The 12,469-nt window shown below is 41.1% G+C and overlaps 1 protein-coding gene across 3 annotated transcripts in view; it reads right to left on the bottom strand.

The window, feature by feature from the left end:
* Window positions 1–12,469, bottom strand: part of rhobtb3 (Rho related BTB domain containing 3) — a 31,957-nt gene that overhangs the window by 17,563 nt on the left and 1,925 nt on the right. For 2 of the 3 annotated variants that reach the window (XM_028003082.1, XM_028003083.1), the window contains 5 exons: window positions 10,532–10,724; window positions 6,582–6,739; window positions 6,317–6,425; window positions 3,378–3,573; window positions 3,086–3,282 (listed from right to left, as the gene is read on the bottom strand). In XM_028003082.1, coding sequence (XP_027858883.1) covers window positions 3,086–3,282; window positions 3,378–3,573; window positions 6,317–6,425; window positions 6,582–6,739; window positions 10,532–10,724 — 853 coding nt within the window. The remainder of the gene's footprint in view (window positions 1–3,085; window positions 3,283–3,377; window positions 3,574–6,316; window positions 6,426–6,581; window positions 6,740–10,531; window positions 10,725–12,469) is intronic. The other variant, XM_028003081.1, reaches the window with a different exon arrangement.

Here is a 12,469-nt window from a genome sequence, read left to right as displayed (position 1 = left end):
ATTTTAACAACCTGGCAGTATTCATTAAAATTTTAAATTGAATAACTCACTGCTCTTTATATTGTTGTTGTTTTTATTTAAATTATTTATTATAAGACTGCGTCATTGTTGTTTTAATAATGGCATGGCTCCAAAAGTTCAAAGACTAATTTCAAATTAAATGAGAAGTTAAAATGTTTAGAGAAAAAAATCTCAGTCACCCTGACAGTGTTGTCGTAATGCAGTTGATGGATGGGAAAAGATCGGCCTGTTATTAATTACTCAGCACACTGAGTTTATTGAAAACCAAGTTGAAGGCATAACTTTGAGATAAATAATAGAAAAAATCCAGAACAATCTTGTAGGGAGATGAAATCATGAAGAATTTCTAAATATTGAGAGTGACTGTACAAATGATTACAGTTGTTCTCTTATTTGTTTTAGATAAACTGATTGTATCCCAACTCGGTTCATGAGCTGTTCCAATACAACTCAGCCCATATTCAGTAAATGTAACCGAGCAACGTTAATGTTTTTAATAATTATCCGGCATTTCTAGAGAATCTAGCATAATAAGAATAGTTAAACAGGAGATACTACTGCAGGGTTTCCCCCAGCGGCGGCCTGCCATGCTTTACTAGCTTTACTAGCTTTACTAGGTTTACTAGCTCCCCCCGCCAGGCTAAGCATTACTTGTTTTTAGGAAAATAATAAAAAGCAAAACAAAAAAAACGCAAGCAGTCATTATTTTGTCTATAGTTTGAGACGTGCAGAAGTGATTTGATTGTTTCCATAGCAATGATCAGAAGCAACACCGTGCCACAAAACTACAGTGAGCTCGTTGATAAGGTCAAAAATGAGATGTACATGAGATGTACATGTACCCTCTACAGTCGTAGAAAAAACTGACCCGGCTAAGGAAGATTTTTCTAAGGCTGACCTCATAGCTAAAGGTTTTGCTGAAGCTTTGGCTTCATCAATTCTGGCAAAGCCAGAGATGTCGTCGCTAAAAGGCACATTCACCGGTGTCCTTGAATTACCGAGTTCCCTGGACGGGGAACGTGTCTCAGAGGGAAACGGAGTTGACAGAGACGTCACAGCCATTGGACTGTCAAAAACATTCCAACATCCCTGAATTGTGAAGTTTCTGTTGTTATTAAGCTTAACTGTTCCCCGAACAAGGAAGCTCAATTAACAAACATCTCTGAAACCCCAACCAGTGGCGTGTTTGTGACTGTTCCCAAAGACGAGGCTGCCCCGGCTGGGGTAGCTCTCTTTGAGGACGAGAGCAAAGTCTTTGGGGACAGTTTTTTCACTGTTCCGAAAGGGATAACCAACCCGGACGGGGACGTTAACCTTTCGGAGCAGCGAGCTGGTTCAGACATCCTGGATGTGGTGAGTACAGCAGCCGCACAGCAGGGACAAACTGTCATGGAAGACACAGAGAACTTCTTTAAGTTCTCCATCGTTTTCCAGAACAGTTGGGTGAATGCCTCTTTTCAATCCATCCTGAACCTGAGCGTGACCAGGAGATGTCTCGCTCCGGAAAAGGTGTTTACAGAGGCGTCATCCATCCCCTGCTGTGCGGCTCTTCTCCACTTAGCCAAAAGCACATTTCTCCAGAAGAGATCTCCCCAGTCCTCATGGAGCTGAGGAAGAGAAGTCTGGTCTTGGGAAGAGACTTTGAGATTTCCTGTTTATTGGAATCTTTGCTGGTCTGGCTCGACTCTTTTGGTGGCAGTACGGATAGGGAGTTGTACAGTGCAGGCAGTTGTACAACATGTGAAATGGATTACTTAGTGCTGTTGAGTAACGTTGTACTTCCACCTTCCACAGCGATAGATAACATAGCAGCTCTTTTTAGATGTTGGGTGGAGTTGGGGGTCACAACTATTTGCTCAGGCTGCAGCTCAAAGTTAAAACACAAACACTGCCTCACTGACAATAACGTCCTGGTCCCTTTTCTGCGACAGTCGGCCAGGTGTAACAAGAAACTCAAAGTCATTCCCAACCCAAACATCGATGTACCTGGAGAATGTGGAACGGAGCGATACCACTTGTCCTCTGTCATCTGCCGTGGTTCCCATCCAGCCCATGTCTACACCTATATATGACAGCCGCTGCAGTGAAGACATGTTCAGAAGGGGCTTCATGTTTGTCTATGAAAAGCGAACAAATTAAGAGCAACTACAGGAAACCACAGCTAATTTCTCCCAGCTCCTCCTCCCGAAGATGATAAAGGTGCTTTCGGAGAGGAGCTAGAAATATCTAGCTAAATATCTAGAAAAAGAAAAGCTGGACTTTTCTTTTCCAGTCTTTTTGTTGTGGGTTTGCTGCTGTGGTTGAGATGACAATCCTGAAAGATTAAACTTTGTTTCTTGGAAATAATCTTTTCAACTCTTGAATAATCATTTACGCTGTAGAGCGGACTTCAAAAGTTTTGGAAATAGCATATAGTACGTATCAGATTGTTGGCACACAGTTAAAACGCACCTGTATCTTCCAAAACTGCTGGAATGTGTGCTTTTATTTTGACTGTCACATTCGCCAGTCATTGGATAATAATAAAGCGCATTTAATTATCAGCGCCAGGGTGCTATTTTTCCTCCTAAACCCAGTGGAACATCAAGAATCCACAACAAACAGCTTTTATGCTTTGGCTTCATTTTGATATAATGAGCAATGACAGTTTGAAATCCGATAAGTGTTTCTGTACACTTGATGGCAGATTTATTTAGCTAAATATGAAATCATTTTCACATTGTCATATTAAATTCGTTTATCATGGAAAGAGAGTGTTCTTTCTTTTCTCAAGAGAGCAGAGATTTTTTTTCATTTCACAGATTCACAAAAGGGCTTGTGATTGATATGGAAATATTGATCAATTAACAATTATTGTCTCCGTTAGGATGCCCCGGCCAGTGCTCTGGTTAAAATTTATTCGACAGTAATAAATTGGGATGTTTTGATTTGTTCTGGGGTTTTTATTACTAATAATTGTTAAGAAAATGCACCTCTCTTATTGTAGATTCGACCTCTAAATGAGGATGAATTTCCCAAACAGAGCCAAAGATGAAGACCTTTGGACGAGTGTGGGTGGGTTTACCTCTGTAAATAAACATGAGCGTCTCCCACAGGCACATGCACAGCAGGGGGTCCTTCACCACCAGCCGAGTGAGTCGTCCCGTCATGTGCCCATCCGACCGGGGCAAGTCGTCAATAATGCTGCCGTCCCAGGTGGAGAGCAGCGAATGGGGGCCTCCGTCTCGCTCCCTGCAGACACACCGTGACTGTGGACGTTCCCTGTCCAACGAGAGTCAGACAAGACACTACAGACAGGAAGTGCAGCTACACTAGCGCTCTTTAAGCTACCGCAAGTGTGTAAACATGTCTTCTACCTGGCTTTGGGCCCCAGAAGCAGCTGTCGGAAGTACGGACTGACGGCGCACAGCACGGCCGCGTGGGCCCACCCCAGTTCTTTCCCAGAATCCCCGGAGTAGAAGGCCACGTCGGCAAACTGCATGCCGCGCTCCAACAGCCACTGCATGTCCTGGGAGAAGCTGGACTCCTCCACTCGGATAGGAGGAAGACGAGCTGAAAGGACAGAGGAGGAGGAGGAGGCGAAGAAAGAAAATTGTGAGATAATAAACAATTCAGACTTCCCTCCACCACAAAACGTGTGTAGCAGGGATGATGCAGAACAGTCTTGTCTACCTCCACTATTGATTTCTGCTTCTTTCGGCACAAACCTTTGGCCTGAGGGAGACGGGGTGTGTGTGGACAAATAGTTTTCGACACCAATAGAATATAGAAGTGTGAGGTGGGAGGCCAAAGTCATGTTCAAATGAGGAAAGAAAGGTGTTGTTTTTTTTTCCTCTTTGGATTATTGACAGCATTAAGAAGATCCCGACTCAGACTGCCGAACTGGATTCTGGCCAACTAAAATGTGTAGGACCTTTAGAAATGGACACAAAACAAACAGTGTCTTGCACTAGTATTCATACCCATATAAAAAAAAAGTTTTGTATTTTGTTAGGTTATAAGTATATATTTTTTATTTAGTGTGATAAATCAATAAAACAAATCAATAACATTGTTTCCAGTGTTTTTACATCTAAAAATCTGATGTTTGGTGTGAATTTTGTATTCAGACCTGTTTACTCCAATGCTACTAAAATGAAAAATGCATGCTCTTCATGAGACTGTCATAGAAAAACACAGTGTCTTCAGTCAGAGGCTTCTTCAAATTCCCAGTAACACAGACTGCTACAGAAGATCCTTGAATAATATGTTAATGTAGCGCGAAGAACACAAAAAGATTAATGTTACACCAGCACAGAGAATAATTGTAAACTGGCATTAATAAAACTGCAAATCAGAATGAACTGACAAAAAAAGAACAAAATGACCAAAGAAAAGGAAAAAAAACAAAAGGATGGCCTGCTGTAAATAACTGATAATAACGCAGTGCTTTCAAATGTTATATCATAAAGTCAGATTCATAAAAAGATGAGAAAATAGGAGGCGGTAGAGCGAAAGAAGTATAGACGCCTCACAAATCATTGTTCCATTACAATCCTATGCGTGCTGCACACTCACTAATTTGTACCGAGTGTCCCCTTGTTTTATTGCAGCTGTGATTTAGCCATGAAAACTGTGCCGTTTCTGAATCAGCGCTTGTCATATTTAATGTAAGCTGGGCCATAAGTTGAGCTAAGTGGAGTCAGACAGCGACCAATAAATCCAGCAGCACTAGCTGCCGTTTCTGGCAGGACGTTCAGCTCTCCGTTACCGTGTCAGATTCAAACAGACGGCACAGGAAAGAGCAGCCGGATCAATGTTTAGATCGAGTTTTACAGCGTGGTTTATGCCGAAGAGCTTCAGGTGTCTTCATCTAGCAGAAGCACAGAGAAAAAAAGCTGAAAAAGAAAACGATGTACAGCTAACATCGTCACGTCGGCGGTCCACGTCAGTCAAAAGCTCAATCATTTTAGTTTGATCACTGAAAAAATATTGTAGCAACATCCATAATGTAAAAACTAAAAAAAACTGTTTAAAAAAGCCAATTTCAGATTTAATCACACATCTTTCATCCGGCTGCAACAACACAGATTCAAACAAAGGAGAAAAATGAACATTAAGATAAGAGTGAAGTGGGGGAAATGCGACTGTCAAGCTCCGGAGCCCGGCTTAGTACTTGGAAGCTTTGCCACTGAAGTAATCAAACTCGCTGTCTGAAAGCTGTTCACTGCATATTAATGTGAGTAAATCTGAGAGTTTTAGCCTCTTTTGATCAGCACAGTCATTTATCCCCTATAATTACGGTATTTTGGGGTTTTATTGGATTGGAGGCAGTTTGATTAAGGCTGCAATAGATCTGCAAGTGAGAAAATGTTGCTGCCAGATTAGTAAATTAAATGGATGGGTGGACAGACAGACGGATGGACAGATGAATTTTCTTAAATCTAATTTCTGGATTTCCAAACTCAATCAATACATGTCATTTATTAACAAAAATAATTAAATACCTGGAACTATAACGAGCGATGGAGCAATAAATAAGTTTTCAATCGATCAGGTCAGATAAGGGATTAGTAGGTTGAATACTAAAACAATTTGTTTTTGTTCTAGTTATTAAATGCATTAAAACTAAGAATTCCCTCCATTTTTGGTCCATTAACACATCAGCCTACAACACACACATTTGTGCATAAGAAAAACTAAAAACAAATACATCTATGATGAAAAAGGAAATTAACATCAACCAGGAAAAGTAGGATTAGTCCATCTCTCAACAAACGAATTAAAACCATTTTGCAACAAGGAAAAGACCAAGTTATAATAGCGAGAATTATTTGTTGCATTTCATGTTTTCAAATTTGATACATAAACATAGAGCTATAAAAACGGCCATACAGACTAGCCACGCATGATTTTTAAACACTATAAGTAGAACCTGTCATTTTAATTAAAGATGTGTCAAACGTACACATTCGTCTCTCATTCATCGCCGAGCCGGTTAACTCCGGGTACTCAACTCAGTTGTTATGACATTGATTCAAATGTCTATGCAAAAGAAAGCAGTCCACCTTGCTCTTTTGTCTCTTTCCCTTTTTCCAGTTTGACCAGAGGAATATTGATCCACATAAAACCTTTGTGCTCAGCTCTTTTCACGGCTACGTTAGCTCCTGAAGAAACAATCCAGTCAGTCCACTGAATGTTCACTAAACCCGGCCATAAGAGACTGAAAACAAAAGGGGAGGACAGCAATGCACAAGTACAAGCTAGTTAGAACATGGAGAGCCTCCTTCATTAAGTGATGTAGTATTTCTCTGACCTGGTTGCTCTAAGTGAGGAGGACGCAGCTCGTTCACTTTGTTCCCTCGTCTCTTGTCTGGCCTCTCTTTGGCTTTGTGTTTCAGGCACTGAATCATGAAGTACTCCAGCTGCACAAAACAGACAGAAATAACATGGTTAAGTCATCGATCCTTAACCTTCAAAATGCCTCTTTGCAAACAGAAGTGGATGTAAGCGTTAAATATGAACATTTAAAAGCCATGGCAATTGGGTGAACCGTTCTAAAGGTCCGCATCGCCGCTTACCACGCTGCCAAAGTAGCGGCCGACAAAGACGTGGTTGAGAGAGGGCAGCTCCAAATAAGTGGCGCCCAGGTCCCGGGAGAGCTGCAGACCTTCACTGTGAGGCACACAGCTGCTCCAGTCAGACGCACACAGCGGACACGTACACGGAGGTCCTTCATCTCAATGCAGAAGAGAAGACGCACGTCATTAATATTGCATTACGCTTTTAGAGCCATGCAGGAGAGCATGTTTAAGAACTTGAAGTACTCAAACTGTAGAATGACTTTCAGTTCGCATGCACAAGTATTGTCTTTCTCTCATACAGCTGCAAACTTTAGTGCATTTACTGGGATTTGGGGTGACAAAGTGAGACAAAGGGCAGCGTAATTGTTAAGGGGAAGGAAAATAATACATGGTTTTGTAAGTTTTGATAATGTGGTGTTCATTTGTTCAAACCCCCTTTAGTCAATACTCTGAAAGTAATTTTTGGTATGTTTCTCCCAGCTTTCTTCTTCGCTAAGCAAGACTGCGCAAAGAGCATCTCTGAATATCACTGTTTTTGCCAAAACGATCAATTAGATTTAGTTCTGAACTTTTACTGGGCAATAAAACACATAAATTTAGTTTGATCTAAATCAGTAATGTCCAAAGTCAGTCTTCAGTGGTGGATATCTGGCATGTTTTACTTATTTCCCTGGTTCAACACACCATGTGACACGATGGTTCATCGGCAGAACCTCTGCAGAACTTTGACAGGATGAGGAGGTCGTCACAGCGTTTGATTCAGCCGTGTTGGAGCAGAGACGCATCTCAAACGGGCCGATTAATCAGATTAATGATGATGAGTCAAGTATGAAAAATAATAATCAATTATTTATTAATCAATTAATTATTAACTGGAGTATGTAGATTTAATAAAAGGCTGAAAGAACAACACACTAATAGCAAAAATTAAGCCAAAACTGTACAACAATAAATATACATTTAGCATTTAAGGTAAAAAAAAAAGTGTTTAAATATGTTCTACCAAAACTATTCAAATTACAGTTTTATCTTCACCCGACTGCAATTCTGTATTAAATTAAATCTTCTATTAAGTACCTTGTCCAATTATTAATCAGTTAATCCAAAAGTAATCAACAGATTAGCCCTACAGTGTTTTGATGTTTAGTCAAACAGAAAGAGTTGAGCTTTTGAGAAAATCTTTTTTGATACGTTGTTGTGTTTTACGCAATAAAGTGTTTATTTTCTTATCTAAAAAAGGAATTGGACTATTTGTTTTCATTTTTTGATGTATTTCTAATGTATATAAAAAAAGCCTTAAATGAAAAATCTGCAGAATGAGCCATTTTTTAAATAACATTTCTTATAAATCGGTTACTTATCAGAACAATCGGCAGATTAACCGATATCTAAAATATTCGGTAGTCGCAGCCCTAAACATGCCACACTTTTCAGATTTGTGTTTGTAAAACATTGTGAAAGCCACCAATCATTTTCATTCAGCGTCTTTCTGCTTTTTGTTGTTTCATCATAAAAAATCCTTGTGAAACACACTAAAGTTTGCGCTTCTAACGTGGAAGAAAACATGAAAAAGTTTTAAGGTGCCTCAATAGTTCAACAAAGCGTTGTACTAGCAGTAGTCAGTTTATATATAGTTTGACATTTTGCACTGCCTGCAACAATAAACAATGAAAGAATATCAGAAGAAAAAAAGTCCACTACGATGCACAGGTCTAAAGAAAAAGAAGAAAATAGAAAAATCAGAAAGCACTCCATCACAACAGAGTGTTAAGACTTCATGTAAACAAACTGCTTGTCCAGGATGCTTGATATGGAACATCAAAAAGATCAAATCAGCAGAAGCTTCGTGAACAATGACCACCATTGCACTGTGGCGTGCCTAGATGGAAAACGCTTAGACAGAACAAGACAGAAAATGGGATGGAGTGTCCCGAAGAAGAAAACGACAGAAGCGCACTGCACTAAAGGAGGAGAGAGCAAGACCGAATGAGCTGGACATACAGCCGGGGGGCGGAGCTTTTGATAAATCATACTCCTAATAACCTAAAGGCATGAGACAGAGATGGAGCTGGGTCGAGTGCGTGTGTATGTGGGGGTGTGTGCGTCCACGAATAAGGGGCAAGCGAGGTATGAGTGAATCTCTGACATGAAATGACTTGGCATATCAGTGTTACGAGTGTGTGTGTGTGTGTGCGCGCGCTAGAATGGAGGTTGGCAGGGGATAAATCTATATGTGGTTCTCTGTTCATTAGTGCCTAATAGATGCCTTAATGTAGGTGCAGCAGCTCTCTTTTGCCACAGCTGCACCTTAGGTGGTCTAGAGTCGAGCAGGGGGGGAAACGCTCCGAGCTCAGCCTGTCATTCTCTGCAGTCTTGAGGGGATAGGGTGGAAACTCACAGCAGCCACAAACAAAAACACCAAGGCTCCGGTTCAAAGCTGCCTCCTCTCCTCTGCCTCTTTCTCCAGCAGCTCTCTGACAGTAGCAGTTCTCTTGTCTTCGAGCAGACGAGCTAAAAATACAACCTGCTGTGTTTGATGCGCTTGTTTATGGGATCTGGATTCAACAAGGGGTCGGTGTGTCTGCGGGAAAAACCACACGCAGACCCGCCAACGTGGCCGGAGTTCACTTAACGTTAATGCCTAATGTATCGAACGGCATCCGGTCAGGCTGCACCCAAAGGCTGTAATCTCCTTACTGTGAGGAACACTTGGCTGCTGTTGCACTTTTGAGCTGTGAATATGTATTCTTGCCTTGCTTGCAAAACCTCAACAAAAAAAAAAGAAAGAAACTACAAACTGGATGTTTTGCGTTGGAGACTTTCCTTCGGGGAGACATGTGAGCCAACTGCCTGAAGGCAACGGAGAGCAGGCTTAATCATGAGCATCCTCCTCGTTGCGGGGAGGACATGCTAGAGGACACGCGACTCAGACGGCGAGTGCATTCACCCGTCCAGAAAAGCCTGATATTGTCCTGAAAACAAAATCAAGCAGTGAAGCAGAAGCAAGCTGACCCCAAAGTACTACAATGCCTTGTGAAAGTATTCATGTTACATCAAATGTTTCCCGTTCTGATGCGCTAAACACTCTAAACTTAAATGTATTGTTTTGGAGTTTTGTCTTGTCACAAATTCTCAGTTGCATTTTGATTGTGACTTTGACTGGGCCATTTTAACATGAACATGCTTTGATATAAACAAGGGATGCATGTTATCCAGTAACGAGTTAATCTAAAGTTGATTGAGCTCATCAATCGACTAACAACTAGCTGATAAGTGGCCAGTTTTCTCTTGTATCAAGAGGGTCGGCCGTCTTTACACAACATAAAGGGCTACATTTTTCATAATACGCAGAATTTTTTATTTTTTTTTAACAAAGAAGCAAACCCATATATTTCAACAATTTTTTGAGTCAGCTGCATTGAGGTGAGAACTTCAGGAATTTGTCAAGTATATATATCAAAAGACTGGACTCTGTTTGGACCATTTCCATTTCCTGTTCTGGTATGTCCCCGCCATCTTTGTTTCTGTGTCAACTGACTCCGCTTAAGGATGACCAGCAGCATCCTCTTCTGGCTGGAGGTCAAACTGCCACACTGAAAGCAGGTCTGAGCTGAAGTAATTAGTCAATTGATTGGAACTAATTTTATTCTAACAAACTATTAAATGACAATTATTCATATGTCGAGTAATTACCTCTAATATAAACCATTCAATTGTTGTTCTTGCCACATGTTTAGGGTTGTTTTTTAAAGGTGAACCTCCACCCAAGTCTCAAGTGTTTACTAAGACCCTGTGCAGCAATACCAAATCACTGAGAGAGTAGGGGACTTTGTGTTTGGGACCTTTCAAATTCCTCTGCACCAGTGATGCATACAATGACGGCGACAAATCTAAACTTGATCCTATCCGGACAAAAAGCACAGAACAAAGGCACCGCGCATGCTCACCATTCAGCCGCGCTCCAACAGCAACAAGGATGACCGGCACACCCCAGTGCCTCAGGAGAGGGCGGAGCCTCGGGGCGTAGCCATTCCTGACCTGCTGGAAGGCGAGCTTGTCCGTGACGGCGTATTTAATGACGAGGATGTCAGCCTGCTCGAGAACTTTCCGCACACTGGCCCAGTCGCTGTCCAACAAGTCCTGGACAGTCAGAGAAATGGACAACAAGGATAAGAAGGAGGTTAAAAGCTGACACATTAAAAGCAGCAAAGAGTCATCTGTGTGAACTCAACAGGCAATATAAATCTCCCTTCAGATAGCACCAACCTTTCCCCTCTAAAGTCTAAATGCCTCTGTGTGGTTAGCTCCTGGGACTTTACCCCCAAGGACCCACATAAATCTAGCAGCTCTAAACCAACCTGATTCCACTTATTAAACACTAGAAAACACACACACACACAGAAAAAACTGCGGCCCATTCGAATAGAATTTGGACAAAAGGACGCAGAAAATTAAACCGACACAATTACTCCTGATTTGGACTGACAGAATTACAATAGAATGTGTGCCGAGTCGCTACAAAACCACAACAGCAGAGCTTTTATTTCAAATTCATGTGCTACTTAGAACAAAAAGGTCTTTCATCTGGGTTTTCTTGTACATTGCATGTTAAAATAGCGTCCTCCAAGAAACGGGATGTTTTATAAAGCCTGCAATCAGTGTTAGGGAGGTCTGGGAATATGAAAATAATGTGCTGCGCGTCTTCTGAGAAGACTAAGAAAATGGAATAGTAGGCAAAACAGCATGTCAGCGAAGAGACACACGAACTCTGTCATAAAGACAATGTTCTGAATGAAAATGTGCACCACTATTTTACGGCTTGTTTGGCCTCGTTAAACGTCCCGTCTTCAATCAGTCGTGATCTAGCCACATCCAGAAGCTACAATAATGACTCAGGTGGGTCTGTTGCCGTGCAAAAGTCAACACACTTGTTGACTTTTTCATGTGAAGAAGCAGAAGAAAGGTTTTAAAACTTTTTAGTCATATAGGATTTCATATTTAGCTCCGCCTTTGCAGAACCACGTCTCACTTTAGCTGCCCTGCAAGTCTTTTAGGATATGTCACTGCCAGCTTTCCACATCCAGACGGTAAAATATTTTCTTATTCTTCTTTGCAATACCTAAAGCTTAATCACAATGGATGTCGAAAGTCAGTGGAAAATCAACTTCCAAGTCCTTTGTTTAAGGTTTTATTGGCTCTAGTGACCTTTATTTGATAGATAATTGACAGGAAAACAGGTAATGAGAGAAGGGGGAAGACATGCGGCAAAGGTCGCCAGGCCGGGAATCGAACCTGTGACAGCTGCATCAAGGACTAAGGCCTCCATATGTGGGTAGTGGTTAACCCCTGCACCACCACAGCACACCCATCAACCTTCAAGTCTAACCGGACTTTGACTGGACCAACCAATGTCTCAAGTCTTCCAGTATTGCTCCATATTTAGCTCTAGCCATCTTCCTATCCTGTAAACTAATTTATCTGAAACTGCTAAAGAAAAGCACTCCCAACCCATTGATGAAACATGAAGCTGCCATGTTTCACCTTGGGGGTGGTGTGTGCAGAATCAGACTTGTGGCCATTTATGCAAAGGTTTTGTAGTTTATAATTTCTACCAATTTCATTTTGTTCTTTGGGTAGTTAGAATATATTTAAGTTAATTTAGAATCAAAATTTGTAATTAATTTTTATCTTTGGAATTGCTTAGATTACATTGTTAATTGTTAGACCCTCCCATTAATTTGAGTAATTAAGAACACACCGGGTGCTTGGTGGAGGTGGATTTTTTGGTAAATGTCTGGTGTGGACGGGAGGTTTTGTAAAATGATTTTTTGACCACTTGTTTACACTTGTTTACACGTTTTTATACCTTCAAACATTAAATTGAG

This window comes from Xiphophorus couchianus, chromosome 20 (genome assembly GCF_001444195.1).
Source record: "Xiphophorus couchianus chromosome 20, X_couchianus-1.0, whole genome shotgun sequence".
Classification (NCBI taxonomy): domain Eukaryota; kingdom Metazoa; phylum Chordata; class Actinopteri; order Cyprinodontiformes; family Poeciliidae; genus Xiphophorus; species Xiphophorus couchianus.
The sequence above is the reverse complement of the archived record's forward strand: the minus strand, read 5'-3'. Positions and strand labels throughout refer to the sequence as shown.